Here is a 22,992-nt window from a genome sequence, read left to right on the forward strand (position 1 = left end):
GATGAATTGAGAACTGATAAATTTGAGGTCCAAGAAACTGAAATCTGATAAAATTGAGATCTGAGAAAATACAGCAGATCCCATTAAACCCGACTGAAAGTCTGCCATTAATTTTAAATGTTAGCTACAGGTACATAAAAATGTCCTAGATTCAGGGACAGACTTTAAGTAAGGAATAATACATAAAATAGAAGGAAAGCAGCCAAAAATCTGTTCTGAGTTTTATATTGGCTTCCTACCTCTAGTGAGAAATTATGCCTTTTGCCTCAGTTTCAGGGCATGACAGCTATTTTATGGAAGGCCCACACATTTCTTTTAAGAGGTTTTTTTTTTAAACACAATTTACAAAGAATAGGCCAGTTGGTCATACTGAAAGAAAAAGTTGAAGAGATGGCTGTGATTAATTTCAAATCTCAGCTCTCCTTGTGGAAAGCCAAGTGAAGATCTGTGCTCACAACTGTATCTCAAGGTCTCAGCTCTGAAGCTCAGGTTGCCTGCTTCCACCATGTAGAACCCTGGTACCAATCAACTCCCATAAAACACAGGCAAAACATTATGGGTGTTTGACACGGATATTCCCTGCTTGCCAGAAACTGAGAGCTGCTCTGAGAGCTGAAGACAGCACAGTCACACAGAGGAACTGGCTACAGTGGGGACGTAGCAGCTGCCTTTTGTTTTCTAGGATACCTTTTGATGTATTTACACTCTCTGAAGTTTCAATTATATGGATTATATTCACTAAGATAGACACAACCAAGGCACAACATTCTTCCTGTGTATTCATACCCCCCAATGAGATGTAGGTATATGAACAGGCTGCATTTGATTTCCAGTGCACTCCACATACCAAAAGCACTTGCACAGACCACGCAGGCACTGACAGTGTTGCTGCCTCTGCAATAATGTACTTCTTACATGATCTACATTTTATGCAGTCCAAAATTCCAAGAATTACAGAGAAATAATGCATTTACTTTTCCCTCTGACAATGGTATCTGCAACATTCATCTTGGAGACACATATAGTATCCAAGCAGGAAATGTTTTTAAAATTTGTTTCATCTCTCCTTTGTAGTCTAGCAAGTCGGAATTTGCATGAATGTGGAAACTAATTTTGTGCAGTGTTTTATAAAACAAAAAGAATGCATAAACTTGATAGTACAACAGTGAAATCCAGCAGTTCAGCTAAATTCAGATCTGCCTGATGTTTGTGCTGCTGCTGCTGCTAAAAGGAAGCTAAGGAGTGATCTTGTTTGTGCATGCTTTAGATATCCCAGGCACCAACCATGCACCTATAATGGTAATCACCTGGGTCATTTCTGTAAAAAGCACAGTAATGTTAACCCAGGTAACTCCTTGATTCAGTAATTTAAACTCCCACTCACATAACTTCACTAAACACTTTAGATTGTGTAATCCACCAGCATGACCATAAAAAGCAAGTAATTTAGGTACCAAGCCATTCAATGCGTATCCAGAAAAATCTCCCCACCACCTCCTTACGGAGGAACTTATCTAAAAAAGAGCTCTACTCCCATTTTTCCAACCTAAAAGCTCCTATGTGACACTGCTGATAATGTACACGTGTGTGCACTGAGCACAACTGGCAAACAAGCACTAATCATTCAGGGGCACTGCATGCACAGGTACAAATGCTTGTGTATCTGCAGGGCCACTCTTCCACCCAGCTCTTTTCTTTGGATGTACCGAAGAGACAAACAAGTATTACATGACTCAGTATGCAACACCCTAGCTAATACCTTGCAAATGAAATATTCAGTCAGCTCATATCGAGCATCTCAATTCAAAACATGTTAAAAAAATGAAGAGTTGAATGCTTTCATGATTCAGCTTTTTAGAGTTCTATCTAATTTAATTTTCATTCTTATCAGGGTCAAAACCTGTCTCTTTCTGGTTTTGGGGTTGGTTTTTTGTGTGTGTAATTTTTTTTTGTTAGATTACTTTTAGTCTAGCTGAGTTTCAGAATCATCACTCTGTCACACAAATGTTCACCTTATTATCATCTAGGGAACAGCACAACGGCTGGAAAAGCCATCAGGGCAGGGCTGCTGCTCTTGGTGATGATATTGTTTATATGAATGGGAATATGAAACCACAGCCTAAAATAGATGGTATGAGTAGTGCTTTGGAGATCATTCTCTCTCCACTGATTACAGAGAAAGCCTTGATGAGCACTTCAGGTCAGATAACAAGCTGTTAAATGGCCATGTCCCACTCATTTTTATCTCTTACTTCTAATAGAAAGTCACATTTATTCACAGCAAAGAAACCAAACATAAGCTAGAAGTTCCACTTTCAAATATCCACTTACAAAGATGTTATGATTTGAGAAAAAACATAATTGTTGTGACAAAAAAATTGGTTTGCTTTTAATAATTAGAAATAAAGCTAGCCTTTTATGTATTTTTTCTGTGTAAAATTACACAATTTCAAGATGAATATTAATAGAAGTGTGGAGTACATGAAAATGGGGACAGTGATTTTCAAATCAGTTCCATCCCTTTCCTTCTCAATATTCCTACTGGAGCTCACAGTTTGCCTGTATTGTATTAAACATTGAATATTACAGCATTTATAGCAATACTCAATAACGAGAGTTTAAATGAGTATGCACTTATTAACAAACATCAAACAAGGAGTATGGCTGTGGTTCATAACAATGTGTTTGTGCTGTTAGTGTGTATCATTTCATTTACCATACTCATGCTCAGCCCAGAGGTGATTTCACCCACTGAATCAATGAAGAACATTGACCTCTGAGACAGAAAAAGAAAAATGCCACACTTGCAATACCATGTAAGAGCATTCCTAAGAGAAGAATTACTAGATAAGGAAAACTGATCAAGGAAAATTCATCAGAACATTTGAGCACCTATTTATTTTTTGCAGAATGAACTGTAGGAACAAGATGCGCCTGCAGTAATATTTCTGATCAAAGCAAATACACAAAAAACTCAAGCTCTAGTCCTCAACAAAATAGCCATTTACGCTAAAACCTCAGGGGTATAATGGTTGCACAGCCAGCTACAGCATCCTTTCCCTTCCCTGTATTCTGCATAAAGCAGGAGAAAAAGGCAGTGAGGCTGGAGCAATCTGTTCCCTGGTGAAGAGTTTTCTACACCAGGCACTGAATTAGTCTTTGACAGCCAGCACTGGAAAGCAGACCCAGCAATTCAGGCAGCAACAGGGACAATGTCTCAGCACCAAGTTGAAGGAAAAAACATCCTTAAGAAATTACAAATAACACTGTTTAATACATGTGGACTTCTTTTTATGTATTCCTTTAACCAGTTTAATTATTGTGATTAAATAGAATTGTTATACAAATTGAAGAAATGAGCTGTATCAAAGAAGCTAAATGGGAAAAAGAGTAATTATTAATATACATTATAAACTCAAGATAATACTTCAACCAAATCTACTAATTTAGCAATTTTAATTCCACTACTACTCAGAGCAAATGCAGATATGTCCTTTATTGCCTTTTTATAAGAAAAGTTCACATTTTTTCCTGCAATCCGTTTCCACTCTCTTTAGTCAATTATGTCGATACGTAGCACTTAAAATGGAGCATTAATACGAGCAATATTAAAACTAAATAATATCCAAACCAAAATTCATTCCAAAATCTTAAACAAAATTAAGATTAAAAAACCTATAAACAGATAGGTAGAAGTTGTATTGGCGAATGTGTCTCTCTACAGGGAACACAGGTGAAATTTAATGAACATAAGCCATTGTGAACACCCCTTGTGCAATTAAATCACAATCTTTCATTCCTTCTTAAGACTTTTATAAAGAGTTGAGCTAAGTTTCTCACTTTTCTTTCAACTTTTTTTTTTAACCTGGGTATTAAGAATCATTATTAGCTTGGTGAATTGGTCAGTCTCAGTACAAATTTAGAAGCAAAACTGTGTCTCAGCTGTGATGCAATAGCAGGTGAGAACCCCTGTACTTTCCTGCACATATGCAGCTCTCAGTATTCTTTTTGTTACTTTACAGAATATAACAGAGCTTTTGATAATATAAAAGAAATTTAACCTGAATCCATCATTTAACCTCACTGCACAGCCATCAGTATAAAAAATTAATGTGTCAAACAAGTCAAGCATTTTGGTGTCCAGCATATTTCTCTGCAATGTATTGCTATGCTTGTAACTGCTAGTTTTGCACCCATAATACAATTTTTATATATGACCAAAGTAGTACTTGTACTAAAAATTCTGTTATTAGGGAATCAAATGCTCATTTTTAGACTTTTTTTTTATTAATATATTGATTTTTAACTAAATCGGTCAAAAAATTGCTGAAAAAGCAGGAAGATTTTTTGTTTCCTGCATTATGATCTCTGACTAAGGATTTACAAGCCTTAAAACTCCAAACTCAGTTCATTCTCTTGATTTAACTTGAAAATAGTGTTCTGAAAACAGAAAACCCCCACACTGGTATGGAGCTTAAAGAAACAGCTGAAGTTTATCATGAGAAACAGAGAAGGAAAGTTAAAGAAGTTACAAAAGAGGTTGACACAGTGGAGTCAGACAGGAAAAAGTGCCTTGTCTTTACCTGTAACAGAAAACACATGAGGAGGTATTGAAAGAGTTTTCTACCCTGTCACCACCCAGTGATGTATTCTGCAATGCATATTATCTATAATTCTGCCAATCCAATACAAACTGAAGTCAGTTTTCTCACAGGTGAACCCTGAATAGACAGGCTGCCTCTGGAAGAAACTATGTGGACTGCTGAGGAAGTATCGTGCTTTTTATTGCGGACCTTGTACTCCACACTTTTGCTTACACTTGCATAACTAGGAATTGCTATAACACTGCACAGCACAATAAAAAAATCTTCAGTGTACTGGCCAGGGCTTCAATAACACTGCTTCAAATAGTCACATTTAAAACATACATGAAAATGATGTACAGATATGGAAAAGGAGTTAGTAATTCTGGTAAAAAGTGAACTTGAGTGATCACTGCATTCTCGTGCCTAACAGAAGGATGTTCTACTTGAAACAGCTGGTTCCAGATAAGCCAGCAAAAAAGACAGATATTTTAGGGGAATGGCTTGACAAAAGTTAAGAAACCAACAAAGCAAAAAAACCCCATTTCTAAGCTTGTATTTCAACTAAAGAAATATCAGGTGGTACAACACTTCTTCTGTTCGTACAAAGTTTAACAACAGGATAATCTAGTTACGAATCCAGGGTCACCTGCTCTTCTAATCTTTCCTATGGCATACTATTTTTGTTTATGCAGGACTAGCTGCAACATGCAGAATACTAGGAAGACTTAAATTTTCATCAAGAGTACTATGAATAGTAACAGATTTCTTTTTTCTAGTAAGTATCTAAGCTTCAAATAAGCAATTCTGTAAGAATCTTGTTCTTCCTTTTTCTTGCCATTTCAATACATATTCTTATTTATATACTTGTGTGATTATTCCCTATCCATTCAAATTGCTCATGTTCTTATTTATACTCTGTTGTGTTTATTCTGTACCTGAGAATAAATTGCTTATTCTCAACTTTACTTTAATCACTGATTCTATTTTTTTTTTCTGTTAAAGTAGATAGGCTAGAAAGGGAACAGCAAAAGAACTAAGGCAACAAAACCAGGTATATGAACTTCAACTCTTCTCAGACATTGACAAGAGAAACTCCAAAGACTGACATATGGAGAAGAAATCCCACTCCTAGGTCCAAATGTCAAACTGAGAGGGTCACATACTCAATCTACAACTGTTACCAACTCCATTTCAGCTGTGGGACCAGAAAATCTCATTATTTTACAGTAATCTTTCATACTGAGTAATTCTTTTCTGGCATGCTATCCCATCAATGCTGATTAATGTCAGTCTGCACAGAGCTAACAGAGTCTACTCTGGCTTGGGATGTGCTCATTTCTGTTTGATGTTCTGACTTAGCTGCACCTATATCAAATAACGATATAGCAAGAATGAGTCCAGAGAAAAAATACAGGAAAAACATCTATGATCCCTATGATTTAGGGACCTAGTAGTGGACCATCCTGTTTGAAAGCCAATTAAAAAAGATGAAAGTCTTTGTATCTACTAATGAAAATTGCGTGTATCATCAATGGGGTAAAACAGCTTTCTGATTGATGAAACAGATGGTTTCAGTACCACTATATCTGAAAATAATATAAAGTGTTGAATTATGGCATTATCAGTTTTATCCTAGCTAATGGTCTATCCATCAGCTTCATCCCCCCCAAAGCTGTGTTACCTCTACCCTGTGTCCTACAGCCACTCTTTGTTTCATTCCCAAATTAATTCTCAGGCTCCATTCTGGAGAGTGACAAGTTCTTCCACCCAAGGAAAAAGCAAAACATCTCCCAGGGGGTGGTTTGCTCGTGCCAGAGAACCCAAGTGTGAACTATGCCAACACCAGGTCCCTCTGCCAAGGGCACCCAGCCCTGCTGCAGCACGCTGTGTGTCCTCAGATGCCTGCACATCGTGCCCAACGGCCAACTATCGTGTCTCTATCTCCAGGTTTCAAGAATAGCATTGCTGTGGGCTGTGTTATTTTTGGTGCTTAGAACTGAGGAACCACACACACAATACAAAACAAACAAAGAATATCTCAGGGCCAAAGAAACACTCTGTGAGCCAAACGCAACGAGGTGTAGCCCTGGCATAAGTGCTCCAAGAGTGCCAGGGCATTCCCAGTCACAGTACATGAAGGTGGTATACACACAGCCTATATAAGGGGCAGAGAGAGAAGACAGTCAACTTAATTAATCATGAAACACAACAAAGGGAGAGAGAAAAAAAATCATGAGGAAGGATGTGCAGAATAAAAAAATTATGTTTTGGTTCTCTACATTACATTTACATTTGGTTCTTTACATCTCTTCATGGAATAGTTTAGAAACGAGAATAATTATCTGTTTACAATGAAAAATATTTTGAAAGCTGCCAATAGTAATTCTAGAATACTAGATTTGCCAACTGGGTATGTTAATAACATTAATTTAATACCTAATGACCTATGAACTAATCATAAAGATTAGGAAATGTTCATATATTGCTACTGAGGAAACCAAATATTTTGTGAGAAAATGGGTATATATTTAATTAATAGTTAATTAAATCTTAGGAGTCCAATTACCTGTAAGGGAATTATGGAGAAAACACTATAAAATGAACTGGAAGACTGGAATAGCCAAAAAAAAAAAAAAAAAGAGAACATTAAAAACATGTCTGTAGAGAAATACTTACCAATCTGTTACACAACTGAATGTCAATAATTTATCCTACTCATCTAAATATGCTTGCCTTTTTCCCAGTGTATTTTAAGGCATTTTATTCCATAGAATCAATTCTTGAGGTTACCCCAAAGCCAGAACAGATGGAAGATAATGAGGAAAAAAACAAGAAGTCAAAGCATAGTTATAATTTTTAACACAATTTAGGGATGAACAATTTGTCAGGCTGCACTCTTGACAGAGAATTCACAGGATATGGAAAGCCATTTCTTCACTACTCCCTACAGCATAACATATACCAATAATGCTCATCTAAATAATTGATATACTAGGGTCAAATTATCCTGATATCAAGTCTAGACAGAAAAAGAAGTCATATTTCTTGATAAATACCTCTTAGAAATGCATTTTTTTTTTATTTAGAAATGTGGTGATTTAGAAATTTTAGCTAGTTCTTGTAGTCAAATTTTAAACTATTGCAATTCATTGATTTGAGATACTCTATGACAATATAAGCCAGGTAAGAATATTTATTTTCTGTACCTTTACAGAAATGCTACTACTGCCTTCAAGTGAGCTCTATCATTAAATAAAAATGCATAAACTGGAGCTTATGTACAAAGGCAGGAACTCAAACATATATTTTAAAGTTCTCTTCCAAAGGTAGTTTGAATTCAGAGTACTAATTCCTTTAAATTCACATCACTCTTCCTTCTTGTTAGTATTGGTTTTCAGTCCTTCATTCAGTTTTTCAAGTTACTGAAGAACGCTTCTCTCCAACTCTTGGAAAGTGCGTTTCCAACTATAATGTACCCTCACAGAAAGTCAGCAAAACTCCAGAATCCCTTCCATATGATAATTTGTTGAGGAGTTTTTTTCCGAGATGCTGGGTCTGTGCATTGTGGTCTCTCCTCTACCAATGCCTTAAGTATTTACATAATATTCAAATTAACTCTGTCATATTCTTGCCATTTTTTCAACCATGTTTTTAATTCTTTACAAAACAGACACCTTTCGTGTTTCTCATTACTTCTCTGCATGCAATGACTTTTCTAAAAAAATTGCCAGAAGTTCAAAAAGCTTACTAATTAATTTCTTAAAGGCTCTAACTTGCATATTCAAATTTTCCAAGTGACTCTTCCCTTGATGTAAGACAGTTTTCAATCACTTCTAATTACGCATTTTTCTGTTCTTGCCTTTCTCCCTCACAAATTTAAAAAGCAAAGCATACTTGATCTAGTCTACTTTTAATTAAAGGGCCTCTTTCCTTATAGGTTTTTCCTGATAATATCAGAAGTACCTTCTAGTGCTCTAGACTCCTCCTACACCATCCTCCTACTCTTATGTTCTCTACAGAAAATATGTGCCTAGTTCTGTAGATTTTTCTTGTCTACTACTTCTGGAAGTAGTCCTTTACCCAAGTAATCTTCTATCAATTATACTTAAAGTGCTCAGATAACAATTTGCATACTTGCATGTGTTATATAAATTTGTTTTGCATATTGAGCTGAAGCAGTTCATAATCTACAAACAATGAATCCTCTTTTTATATTACTAGCATTTCCTCCCAGGTCATCAAATGTAAGTGTTCCTTGAGATGTACAGTGTCTTTTACTCAGCACCAAAAGACTAAGAAACGTAAGAATTAAATTAAATAAACAAGAATATATAAAGAGGAGGGAGACAACCATGCTGAATGCACATTAGGAGAAAAGCCAACAAATTTGTTACTTTTGCTTAAAAGTAAATAATACACAGGACAACTTATCTCTAGCAACAAATGAATGCTTAAACAAGGAGAAAAGAAAATGCATTCAAAAACCAAATCACGAATCTTCTTGTCAACATCTGAAGTTCTCCAAAAGTACCCATTTGTCATCCACTATATGACACATAGGAAGACGATTACTTACCTTAAACATGCATTTATTTAAAAAAATATTATCTTACTGTTTTTATGTATTCTTACTCAGGAATATGACATGCTTCCATGTCACTGTCATTATTACTTTCTGTCAATTCCAAGAGGTATTAGCAGTTCTGAATAATGTTACTACTACAAATATTAAAATCTTCCTTTTAGCTCCAACTATGTACACATGCTCAGAATTTTCAATTTTGACCACTGGTTTTGAAAATTTTTTGTATTCATATGTTTGCCTATATGCCCAGACACTGACTGATCTTTTAAGGAATTGCAGTTGACCTGACGAAATGATTTTGAGCCTGGAAGAATATATTAGCTGCTCAGTTTTCATCAGAAGAGATATTCTGATGCCATGCTAATTTTGGAACTTTATTTTGAATATTATTTATTATGCATACTCATTTACTATGTCATCTGTGTTTCTTCATCAACCACTAGTACCATACAGCAATTCAAAGGTCTTTATCATTTCCTTGTCAAAAGTTATCTCCTTAGGAATGTCACATAATAGAAACTACATCAGTGTTCATCACTCTTGTCACTGATGTGCATGGGGAGAATTCACAATGCCCAAGCACTTTTTACATTACACTTCACTGCTAGCACCTTGTTCATCTTTCTCAAAGTACTAAGGCTTCTTGCATTTCTGTCTAGTCACTTATTTTTCCTCTGATTGGAAATGAGTCATACAATCTGGATCTAGACTTTTTTAAAATATCAAACTACCCATCAGTTACCATGAGCAGTACTTCTTTTTCTAGTATCTGATTATTTGTTTTCTCAACCTTGTTTGTAATGTTTTGTCTGACCTAACTTTACCCAGCTAAATGTTATTCCCACTATCTTAAACTAGGCATCTCTCGTAAGAGTGGGATGAATTCCCAGCTAGACATGCCTGTCTCCCTTTATTACATCTAAAAAGAGCACAAACAGCTAACAAACTCAGCTAATATGTAGCCTAGAGCAAGTAATTTGAAATGTTAAAATGGAAAGTGTAGAGCATTAGTTTACCCACTTGTCTCCTTGGAGACATGATGAAAAAATATATATGCTTTAATGCATTCTAAAACTCCACTGCAACCTCAAAAGTGAAATTCCCTAAAATACAATCTCTTTCCAAACCCTCTTGGAATTTCCTAACTCTGGAAAGGTGCTTTTCAGTTTGATGGTCCATTTTTCTTCTTGGAGAAGGTAGGTACACATTAATTCATCTGGGACATCATCTTTCTTCCTGTACTTCACTGTTCATTATGTTTGGAGAACATGAACTGTTACACTTCTTCCACTTATGAAGCCAGCTTTGCCTGTCACTTCCACCCCAGAACTTCCAAACTCTGTCAGTGGACCCTTGTCATGGACCATGTTATAATGATTTTCACTTCGTTAGTCACCTGCACTGTTCATAACTCTCCCCGTTAGTGGTCTCTGGCTTCATTATCAGTTCACATTGGTTCTGGCAACTGAAGAGTTGCCAGCTGGTTACTTTAGTTCTTTTAAATTATTCATATTGATTATACTTTGACAAATGTGACGTACATGTCAGCCTGGAAATGCAGACAAAGCAGAGAGAGGCACAAAGCCCACTGTTTTTATTACAGTGGCAGCTACAAGTAATATTGTAGACCTTTCTACACAGTGCTAGCTCCACAGAACAAAGAATATATATTTCTTTGTGTATCCAGCACCTAATACACCTTGATGAATATTTTAACAGTATTAATCAAAGGTGGTAATCACCTCACGTCTTCTTTAATAGCATCTTATGCACATCTCAGCAAATATGGCTTCTGATTTATTTGAGCAACCTAACACTTCAGAATTCTCTTTGCCTTCTGGAAAAGTCCTACAGTAGCCTCTCACATTTTCCTAAAGAAATACATTATTTACGGATTCTATTGCCCTTTTCTCCTTAACTATTATACCTACTTCTTCTATTTTGACCAAGCTATCAACTCCAAAATGCTAAATTCAATTAAAGCCCTAGAAATGTTACATATTTCCTAAAGATGCTTATCCAAAAAAAAATTACAGGGTAAGATCAATTCAATGAATTAAACCTTACTTTTGGATCTTCAGGTGATCAGTTTGGTAAATTTGGGGGTTTTTATATATAATTAATTCATTAGTAACATAGAATTGCACGTAGCTGTTTCACAGTCTCTCACAATGTTTACTATCTCTGTCTCCAAGAGCTTTTAATAGTATCAACCTTCCCCCTCACCAAGACTTTTTTTGGAGCAGGTCACTTACTTTGTAATACGGTCAATGTTAGCGATTTGCTTCTGGTTCCGGATTATTTCTATCGCTGCCCAAAGATGCTGGATAGCCTTTGTATCTGCCTGTCGTCTCTTCGTTAGGCGTGCCATGACCTGTGCACCTGGTCAGCTGCAGCCAATAAATAAATAAATAAATAAATAAATAAATAAAGTTAACCAATAATTATAAAATAAATGACATGAAATTTGATTACAAGGAAAAGTGTATTTCTGCATAGCCATTCAATTTGCACGTAACAACATGTTTTCAAGTGCTTAAAGAGCAGTAAAAAGTGAAAAAAAAAGTAGTTTACAAGAACCCCTTTCACATCACGAAATCTAAACAGAAGAGAAAAAGCAAACACTAAAATATATGAAATCAATTGCAAATTTAGTTCATATCTCAGTTTCCTATACTTCATAAAAATGCAAAACTACTCCAGCCTGAAGCTGCCACAGCCTTCTGCATTGCCTGAAGCCCTTAAAAAGGGCAAGTGGTACTTGAATGCATTATATGGGGTAAACACAAATTCTAACACAGAGAAAAAGCTGGACCCACAGTTTAACATAAAACACAGTTATTGAAGTATTATCTTCATGTTCTTATCACTTACAGCTATTTTTAAAAAGTCCATTCTATGAGGAGAAACTAGAAGTATATTTTCATAGACGATAAATACTTAAAAAAATATTTTGGAGCAGTTCCATTTTCTGTAACATGCTAAAACCCAACAGGACCAAAGTGCTTCTGATGGCATTTACCCATCTAACCAACCCTGAACAGGAACATAATGAGCATCTGGCTTTGTTTACAAATTTTCCAAAAGCTGGAGGCAACGAGTACAGATAAGCCATAAATCGCCTACAGCTCCACTACAGGCACCGAATCCCTTTTTAAAAGCTCAACGATGCATTTTGATCACTAAATAACTTTCTTCCATTGCCACCACTTTCTCAATGAAAAAATGACTGATTTATGAGTGCTACCAAGGTCTATAATTTATTTTAGAGCTCTGTCCTCAGAATGAACCCTGTGGTATGCACGCGGATATTTGTAGCTAGCAGAATATTAACTTCAGTAACCCAAAATAATATAAAAAATGCAAAAACATTTCACCATCTGTGCAATGTTAAAGATGGGAATTTAAGTACTAAAAGTGTCCCTGCTCTCAAATTCAGAAAAATGAAACAGATTTGAGTATTCCATCAGTTGCAGCAATGTAATTTTCAAGTCTATGGGACCTACAGGTACTTATCAAAGAGGGCTCTCACGTTTTAGATGTGATATAAGCTCAGCGACGCTCACTAACTTTACAGGTGCAATGAAATGAACAGCAACATTCTATTATTGAGGATAAGAAATGATTTAACAGCATTGTACTTTATGTTATGTAGCCCATTTAAAGAAAAGAAATAAGAAAAAAAGATGACAATGTGAAGTGGTATGTACATGCCCAGGTCCGGGAGGCATTCCTGCCTGCAGCAGGTATCAGGGAAGGGCAGAGCAGAGCAGCGCATGAGAAGATGTGGTGTGGGCACACATCGATCCCACATTTCAGCTTTAAAAATCTCCTCTCTCTGGGGTTTAAAGCAAGGGTGACTATAGGGATCCCCCAGAAAGAAAAGGCCAAGAATACAGTTTTGAAGGAAGGATAAGAAGGAATGTGACAGACATACAACTAAGAGTGACAGCAGTAGATAGCATCGCCTGAAAAGGATTCAGAGAAAGAAAGTGTCTGTTGGGAACAGCAGGAAAAGACACTGCATCCCTGTGAGCTCCTCTGCATTCATTTCACAGAACACAAGGCCATTGCAAGCTAAAAAAAAAAAACCTGCTAATTTGTAAGAGAAACATATAACTGTCTGCAGAATTTAATTTTTAAGAGAAATAAAGCACCAAAAAAAAAGATAGCTCTTAACACAAAAAGCGACAATCTTTACAGACTTACTGTTTTAGCATAAAACTTATTTACTGACACACACATGACCAAAAGATCATTCCTCTTATTCCAGCTCTCTTTACTAACACAGACATGACTGAAAGATCATTCTTCTTATTCCAGCTCTCTACAAACTCTCTGCTACAAAAGCTGTCAGACAATACGGCAGCCAACAAGCCGGACACGGGGTCTCTTGCACAGCATCACATCCCCATGTGAGGAGCAAGCTCGTCCTTCTTGACCCCGACAGCAGTGTGAAACAACAGACCAGTTCTCAGTTTGTTTAGTAATCCCAACTCCTTTAAAAATAGCCACTACTCCTGGCAGCCCAGCATACGGCTGCCATGCGAGTGTCGTACCCGGCACAGGGGACGGCGGGGTTTTCTCTCACACCACTGTGATGCCTGTGCCCGAGGGCCCCAGCACAGCACAGGGTCCTGGGGAAGCCACCTCCCACCTCTGCCTGGCCCCATGCAGCTAAAGGGAAGGCTGGCCTTTGGGGATAAGGAATTCCCAATTCTCCGGGGTGGGAGAAGAAGCCCATGCTCGAGGCAGGGAGAGTGAAGGAGCACTTTAACCATGAGTTCCTGCAGCCCTGTGGCTGCAGGGTGACAAGGGCTCTACGGGATCACTGTTCTCTTTAGAATGTGCTTTCAGAACAAATTCTCTGACCAGCCCCTTGCCCCATCCTTATTGTGCTGTGTTGGCTTGAAGCAGGCCCAGGCTGTGCCCTGGGCTACGGCTAACTCAGCCCTCAGGACACGCGTGCACCTCCCACCCCTGAATGCTGCAGGGGTGCCACATCTCTGGGCCAGAAGTTACCCCCCAAAACACAGCCCATGAGGGTGGCCCCTGCTCCCACTGCTGCACACACGGGCACGGCCATGGCTCTTCCTCTGTGTTTGTCTGGAAATAAAAGTGATAGGGGCACACATGGGACACAGCAATCACACCTGTTCTATTTCCTTTTTTTTTTAAATTCAAATACAGTAATTCTAGCAGGTGTTCTGCCTTCAAAGAATATACCTTTCACTTTCATAACTTTGGTTTACTATTTAGGGGCACTTTTGTTAAACTCAAGAGTTGACACTCTACTACTGAAATAGCAGTTCTTACACACCATACTGCCAAAAATACAAAAATAGGGGTTTCTTTTTCCAGAAGCCCAGACTACTTTTGTGTTATTTAAATCTTTTAATTGCATGGTGTAGAAAAAATACAGAGTCTTTTTACATTACAGAAAAAGATTAAAAGATTGTGGCATATTTCTTGCTGTTCATTGCAGTCACTCTTCCTCTACGGTAAAACCAACCACAACAGTCTACTCCCTGCAAAAATATAAGCAGTTTTCTATATTATTACAATATTTTAAAGGGAACTTGTATCCAACTGTTAATAGTTCATACAATGCCTTCGAATGCTACTTCCAAGCAACAGAAAATCCTCCCAGCGTCTCCACAGGAACAACTTAGTCATGCAAATAGTAGTTTACATTTTAACAGGAGACATGTTAGAGTCTTCAATCTGTATTTATCACTCCTGATTATCTGCTTATGAGTGGGTTCACACACACATATACAGAGGAGATAACAAGCATTAACATGCAGTGTGTGTGAGTACGTGTACAAATCTGTGGCTCAGAGGTTAACTATTGAAAGAGGCTGATTGACCCATGCAGTCCTGTAAAGAAGTTTGAAGTCCAGACTCTTTAAAATCACAACACTGGATTGTACATTTACAGATAAATGCTTGAAAATGTTACTCATCCCCGTCTTTTGGTATAGCATTCATCTAAAAATCCTGGAAACAAAAACTAAAAGCTGAAGTACACATTCATTTCCTTTGAATGATCTGCTGGGCACTATGTTCATTTAGCTATGGTATGCCCTGTCCATATAAAATTATTTGCTCCATGCCACATCATGTTTTGTTAACAAGTTTATGGTAGGATACAGCTTCTGAGAGAAAGGTTGACAAACACAGATGACCGAAAATCTAGGAATTTATATCAGCAGGATCTGTCTTAGGTTTTGTAGGCATCCATGAGACCTGCAGATTATAAGAAATATCCTCCTAACAGAGAAAGTTTTGTGTGGCTGATGCACCAGCTCACACACTTCCATCATACCCTCACTCACACAGGGTCCAAAACAAACTATTTATGTTCTCAATTTTCAACTCTCTACCTTCTCCTCATGCACTCTGAGTATGGTTTTACTTACTTTGTATTTTGCGTCCCTCTTTAATGTCCTACACACATTTTGAAAAGTATACCACTTTACTGTGTGCAGCTTTCCTCAAGAGCCAAATGCTACCCGCACTTCTCACAGGCAGGCTCAACAACCTGTGCTTTATCTTGTGAATACACAAGATAACACACAGAGCACAGCTTATCTTCCCCAGGCCCCCAGCACAGCCTCACTGCCACGGCAGCAGTGGCACAGCAGTGGCAAGGAGGATACTGTCAAAACAACAAGGCTACCAGTCATTAGCACACACTTGGCTGAACCAAATGCTGTACAGCTGTCTGCTGCAACAGTGGTGGATACGGAAATCTGAACTGCAAGTCAAAATAAACAAAAATCACCTTGCAGCACGTCAAGGAATTTAGCCCAAGGAACCTCCTGACCTGCTGCTTGCATCCAATTTAGCAGATACTATCAAGTACTGAGTTTAGCTAGAAACTCTCCCTACGCACAGAAAAAACTCAAAGGTAGTCAAATCTTGCTGTGTGTTAGCTGTTAAACACCATCATCCAAGCAAAACATGAGATGCTTCTGAAAACTTAACTAATAATTTGGACTTTGCACTGCAGCAGACGGCGCTGCAGTTGGGTGCTGCTGCTCTGATGGGAGCTGCTAATTAAGAGCTGACAAGTAGAAGCTTGTTAAATCTTGTGTTCGTACTTCACTGTAAGTGAGGCTACCTGTGGTGCTCAGCCCTTTCAATGCAAAGTCAGACAGGATAAACTCCATCCCTGCTATCAGCCACCATTTGGCTGGGACTCCGTGTGCACTTAATTGCACTGGAAAGAAGGTTTAAGGAGTTGATCCTTGCCACTGCTCAGCTACTGGTTGCTGCCTTTTGGCCTCACAGCCCTGGGACTTGCTATTGTTTCTTCCACAATACACAGTGAAAGACTTTAGGCTCAACAGCAGCAAGGAACTAGGCTCAGTCCTAGTGGCTTTCATGCTTAGTTTTGGTGGTTTGAGAACTTAAACACAGACTCAATTTCATATTTATAAGTACTTTATAATATGGGGTCTGGTGTTTCTTAAAGTGTAACTTTTTATAGAAGGTATAAAACTGTATATGTTAGCAGTACAAAGAGTTCCAAATGTCTAGCTTTGTTCTTGTACACTAAATAAGAGTCTACCATTAAAATCCAGATTTGCAAATTGATGCAGAGTTTGGGTCTCTGGACTTTATACAGATCTTCATTGTACTGCGAACTTCTGCAAGCTTAAAATTTAGTTTACAATTTAAACTGCTGTTAAATCATGTCTTTCATCACTGGTATAGTGGGCGTGTGAACTCTTATTAGTCTTCCCCTCCTACAACAATTGTGATTAAAAGTGGTAATTATTCTATTTTTACACAGGAAAGGTACAGGTGAAAATGTCTTGACTGAGAAGCAGCATAGGTCATGCATGGGGCAAAAACAAGAGAAGGCTTAATTTAATGTCTGCCTTCCATAGCTGGTGATCCAAAAATGTGGGGAGAAGCTGCTAGGGTGAGAACAAAGCTTTTCATAGGAGAAATTCCATATTTTGCTTACCATTTATTTGTCTTCATGAGTGTGCAAGATTATAGGCATAACCAAGGATTTCTGGACACCTGGTAGCAGGAGACTCTCTTTTGTAAGCCTGAAGGTTATCAGAAATACACATTTTGCATTCAAAGCAATTTTCAAATGTTGAAGAATAAGCAAGTGGTTTGGTTTATTAGATATTTATTTTGGACTTAATCCCAATCCACTAAAATCAACAAATGCCTTTCTGCTGACATTCCAGGGTTTTGGAGTAAACTTTCAACTGCTGTCTGATTGCCACACCCTCACAATGAAAAACTCAGGAATGTGTTGAGTGATGTTAGTGAAACTGAAAGATGTAACAAAAGCTTGTGGCTGAAATAGGCAAAATTTCTTCGTTAATTAAACTAAACTCAGAAAATTAGACTTTAAATTAATAAAAGTTACTGAATTCTTCAGTGTATTTTTTTTTATTAGGAGATTAGTTCAGGCTGCTGTAATGCTGTCATTTTGGAAGTTATTAAAATACAGATTTTTGGATGTTGAATATATGTCATTCCTAATGAAAATCTTTTCATTTCACTGTTAGCTTAAGGTCTGCACAGTCTATTCAAAAGAGGAAAGTTTATTAGCATAATTATCCTAAATATTTCCCATGTGTAAGTGCAATACCCTGCTGATCTGTGCAGCTCCACCTTTCGTATTTCCCAACCGCAAGGTTTGTAACCTTCATGTCATACAACTTTTTGAGTGAGGTTTTGCATAGCAAAAGTGCAACACAGACACAAAACAGGACTGCATGAATATAAAACTGTAATGTTTTTCCTTCATTCTCTCTGCAATTTATTTTTTTTTCCTAACTCCTGTACACAGAATACATGGAAGCTTTTGCTTTTACCTTATGCCATTTCAAGATGGCAGTGAGCCACTGTAGAAGTCTGAGCCAAGGACATTACCGAATTAAAGGCCCCAAGAATACTTTTACTACACATATGTGCAAGGTCTGTTTTAATCCCTGATACTGCATTTATTTCATTTGTATTGTATTCTATTCAATTCATAATGATTAAGTGACCTTCACTAAGGCTAAGGCACACGGTGCTTGAATTTTAAGCTCAGACATTTTGAAACATCACTGTACAAATGGTAGAACTCTTTATTTTTCTTTTGGAGCCAAACTTGAACTTTCTTGTTTAATCAACTCACCCTGTTAGAGAGAAATTGACACAAATTTTGAGGTGTCATCCCAAACGAGAATTTCTAAAAGTGTAAGTGCAAACAGAGTATAACAAAATCTGATATGAAGCATCAACACAAGATGCTGAGAAAGACTGAATAATAGCCAAACAAAGGCTGTCAAATTGGTCTTGTCGCTATCAAATACAAATATACGTACAGGACTAAAATGCATTCTGTTGCCTCTCTCCAGCCAATCCCAGTCTAGAATTTCACAAACATCACCAAATGCCATTCTAATATTTGAACGAAACTATCCTTTGTTCCTGTCTGGCAGAAATCACTGAAAAAAACTTTATCTAGCAATACAAGTTTGGAAAAGAGAAAAGCACAGCTGCCAAAGAAAGTAATGTAGTTGAAAGAGCTGAAAGCAAAGAGCCGAAGCTATAACCAGCAATGTAGCTACACCAGCTTCTTTCAAATTATTTTTTTGGTAATGTTTTGGTGATCATGTTCTACTCTCAGTACTGTGCCTAGGTAAGCTGAAGTTCATAATATATTTTTTGCTATGGATCTGTGTTAAGACAAGATTCCACACTGATCTTCTAAAATAAGCAGTATTTTCCTTAATATTTCAACTTTTAATCGGTATTCAATGCACACAAAGTTAGTTTTTATAGCCAGTAACAAAATTAAGTTACATAGGAACATCAAGAACCACACAACAGTTTGTTTACTGAGACAATTTTGTTTCAAAGCAGTTCTTGGGAGGTTTAGACTGGACATTAGGAGGCATTTCTTTACCTGCAGGGTGGTCAAACAGGCTTCCTAGAGAGGTGGTTCATGCCTCAAGTCTCTGAAGTGTTTAAGAGGCATTTGGCATTTTCCCTTACTAACATACTTTAACTTTTGATCAGTCCTGAGGTGGTTAGGCAGTTGGACTCAATAATTACTGTAGGACTCTTACAACTGAAATATTCTTTTCTATTCTACTCCTATTTTATATGACCACTGAAAATGCATACACTGTTAATGCATTTATCAAATTTCTGAACACAATTCCAGTTAAAAAAAGCAATTTCGTTTGATTTGGTTAAGGCTTAATTAATGAAATTAAGTTATGCTAAATAGTTTCCACAATGGAGCTTGCACTAGTGTAAGTTGCTTTAAAAACACAGTTTTTGCAAAATGATGCAAGTTTCTCATGAAGATAAACTTCAGCTTCCATAGTGACAAAGCCTCTTATTTTCAGGATGATGATGATGTACTAGACTAATATTAAATAGAGGTGAAGCTGTTCATCTCTGAAGACTACTCATCTTGGGGCAAAGGAAATTTCTATACAAAAGATGGTCCAACACGAGTAACTCCAACATCACTAAATAATGCATGGCTTATACAAGGTGTAAAAAGATCATCCTACACACTTCTTGTCCTTTATCATGAAAAACAACGAGCTCCCATCAGATTTGTTTGTTTGTGGAGTTATCAAAAATAATGCTTGCACCCAAGTTGCTGACAGCAGCACTCTGGGCTCCCCTGTAGAAATGCACAGGCACGTGGACACAAGCAAGTCACACACACCTTCCTTGATGAGAGAGGCTCCAACTAACATGTTTTACCTTCTATTTGCCACAGACTAAGAGCATGAAGAGGGTCAGTTACAGAAGATTAAATGACACGTGGAGATAGGATCATGTTCTGAATGCACACTGCTCACTAACACAGGCTTTCTGTGGCTTAACTCCACCCACTACCAAATCCCATATTTTCCAAAGCAGCCTGAAGCTAAACCACTGAAAGATGCTCAAGAAGAATCCATGGAAGGAGTTAACTCCTAATGAGCAGTCTAGGCTATTTCCCCATGTAGACAAGCCCTTAGTAAATAGATGCTTCCTGTCCTCTCACTTGGCTGTAGTGAGCAGAGATGATTAATGCAGCTATGCATCCTGACAGGCTCCAATGCTCACTTGGTCGTAAAACAGGAAAAATCATGGCCAAAGAAGGCTGATGATGAAGGCTGGAATTTTGGTTTGGATGATAAATAGATGCCACTTTGATTCTGCAACTCCCTCTAATAAAAAGTGATAGGTGGAAGACATCTTAGAAAATGCTAAGAAATATAAATGAGAAGAGTAGTTCTTTCTCTGAAAGCAAGCTTTTGATCATCATCTTCCTTTCTGCTCTGAAAGCTAAGGAGCTTGGTTGTTCTGTAAGCCTCAACTGAACTGATCCAGTCAATTTCTCTGTCAGTAAGTAAGGTATAATAAATAAGGTATGATGACATAAATAAATTATTTTTTCATGGTATATTAGCAGGGAATGTAATTCTGCATAAGGTCAGTTTCACACTAAACAGTGAGAAAGAGAGCTACATTTTCCAGGTCAAAGGATTATGAATGTATGGAAAAGTACTAAATCATGAAAAAGATAAATTCATTGCAGATTATGTAAGCTATATGGTATAACACAGAGCTGATGTTGACTTTTTTCCAATTTAATGTGAGATTCCAAATTGCTGGGTTTTTTCTCTTTTTCTGAACTACACACAACTGACACAATCTTTAAACTACGAATTGTGATTCTGAAGGTAGCAACAGGACCTAAACCTTAGATGTTTGTAACAACTGTTCCTCTACCAGGCTGCATTTTCATTGACAAAAGGCAGCTGAATCAATTTTTGTTTCTCCTTAACAAAAACAAATCTGCCTGAACTTGTTTCTTTCAAAGCTCTTCTCTTTGGCCTCTCCCTCTCTATAAATAAAAGCACAGCTACAGAACTTCTAAAACTGCTCAGATATTGAATTATTTTAAAAGTGGGTGTGTTATGCAGGCATGACCACTTTTCTCCAGCAATCAGGCCACAAGCAACATTAGCTCAGCGGAGCCTTTGTCTTGTCAACAGTCATCTCTGGGAAAGCTGATACTATATTAAGAAAACAAGCACAATTCTGAACCAACTAAGGTTTCCAAACTAAAGCTCCTTCAAGGCCAGTACACCTGCGTTTACCCTTGGAAACTTTCAGAAATACACTCAGAACTTAGAGTGTTAAAACACATTGATCTGTAACACAGGTAAGATGAGCCTAAGGAAAACACTGCCAAAGCTTACAGACTTCTACAGCATTAATCAAAAGAAACTTTCAGGCAGGGAGAGGATCAAATTGTAAAATCTGAGCTTTAGATCCTGCTTCTGAAATTCAAGGTGAATATCAGAAATAATGGACCTGAAAGTTACATGCAACACCCTCCCAGTAGTGGGACAGTTCATCATGAGAAAGAAAGTACATTGTGGAAATGGAAGCCTTTCCCCTAGTGCTCACCTTGCCTGGCTTTCTCTTCTATGTTTTTTAGAGAATGTATTTCCTAGGCTGGGCACAGACATGTGGCTTAAGAGTACAATCAAGTATATTTGGAGCATATGTTCTCTTCTTCATTGGCAGCACCCAAACTCACTAATTACACGCATTCCTACACAGCTTTCCTTTCATCCTGCCCCAAACCATCTCCATCACCACTTCCTAGAGAAGCCTTAATCCCTATCATGTCTAAGGTCCATTCTTTTTATATATATATATACCTTAAAACCAGGTAATTTATTAAGTTTGCACTTTCTTACTTCAGATTGCCTCAGCTCTCCCCCCAAAATGTTCATGTCTGGACAAGGACAAAGCTTGCCTAGAGGACAATTTACAGACTTGTGAGAACAGCAGTTTTCATGAAAACCAGTGTACAGTGAAAAACAACTGCATTCATAACTAAACGAATCCTGTAGTGGAAAATAGCTGAATATAATCATGATCCTTTTTATCTTTGCTGCAAAAGTTGACAAATGGAAAAAATAAAGAAAATAAGTTTCAAACCCATAAATTTTACAAAGAGAAACCTTAAAAGTCAAAACATTACTCAAACAAAGATCTTCCAAAGATCAGAGCAGATGATGGAAGTATGTTGCCACTACAGATAACACCAGTTTCTCAGCAAACCTGGTAATAGCTGATATTAAGAAAACCTCAACCTACCATTTCAGGTTGGTATGTCCTTCCTATATGCTCTTTAAAAGAGGCAGGGGGGAAATATACCACTTAACTTTATAACCAGCCCTTGGTATGGCCCATCAGGTGGCAGAGGTTGGGAAATGGGTTTTTCTGGAACAGAGATTTTCCCAATACTGTAATCTAGGACTGCACTCTCAAATTTGTTGAGCTGTTTCAAAGACCTTGGTGGGAGTTCTAGTGTAATCTCTTTTTATGTATTTTCTATTACCTATAACACTCAGATGCTTCCAACTCCTATTTCTCATCTTCTCTTACCTGAAGCTGACTTACATGTCTTTATTTTTTAATGCAAAGAATTCTTCTCAAGGCTTCACAAGGACCAGTTGCGGGTGAACAGAATTACACATTTTTTTCCTGAAAATTCATTTCACATCAGCCCAATTCTTGCATGTTATATCTGTTCTGTACCACTTCTTTGGTAAAATTAATACTTTAACCAGAGGCTTGCCATTATATTCATATGCATGTCCATGGCATGTGCTGGAGCTACAAAGAGCCCTGTGCTGCTCTGGGGCCACAGCACTTTCCACTTGCAGAATGATGTTCTGTGTCTCCTCTGGCGAGTGCATCTGAAACCTTTTTATTCAAGCACTGGTGATGGTGATGTTGATGACACAGAGCAGATTACAAAGGCCC

At 37.5% G+C, this 22,992-nt stretch overlaps 1 protein-coding gene across 4 annotated transcripts in view; it reads right to left on the bottom strand.

Annotated features, from left to right (window-relative positions):
- Nucleotides 1-22,992, bottom strand: part of ZMYND11 (zinc finger MYND-type containing 11) — a 105,206-nt gene that overhangs the window by 49,673 nt on the left and 32,541 nt on the right. For all 4 annotated transcript variants that reach the window (XM_066200643.1, XM_066200634.1, XM_066200618.1 and 1 more), the window contains exon 2: nt 11,427-11,561. In XM_066200643.1, the coding sequence (XP_066056740.1) occupies nt 11,427-11,542 (116 nt within the window). In that variant the 5' untranslated portion in view covers nt 11,543-11,561. The remainder of the gene's footprint in view (nt 1-11,426; nt 11,562-22,992) is intronic.

The sequence above is a fragment of the Chamaea fasciata genome, unplaced genomic scaffold (assembly GCF_029207755.1).
Source record: "Chamaea fasciata isolate MVZ Bird 193981 ecotype frontalis unplaced genomic scaffold, bChaFas1.0.hap1 SCAF_1, whole genome shotgun sequence".
Taxonomy (NCBI): Eukaryota; Metazoa; Chordata; class Aves; order Passeriformes; family Sylviidae; genus Chamaea; species Chamaea fasciata.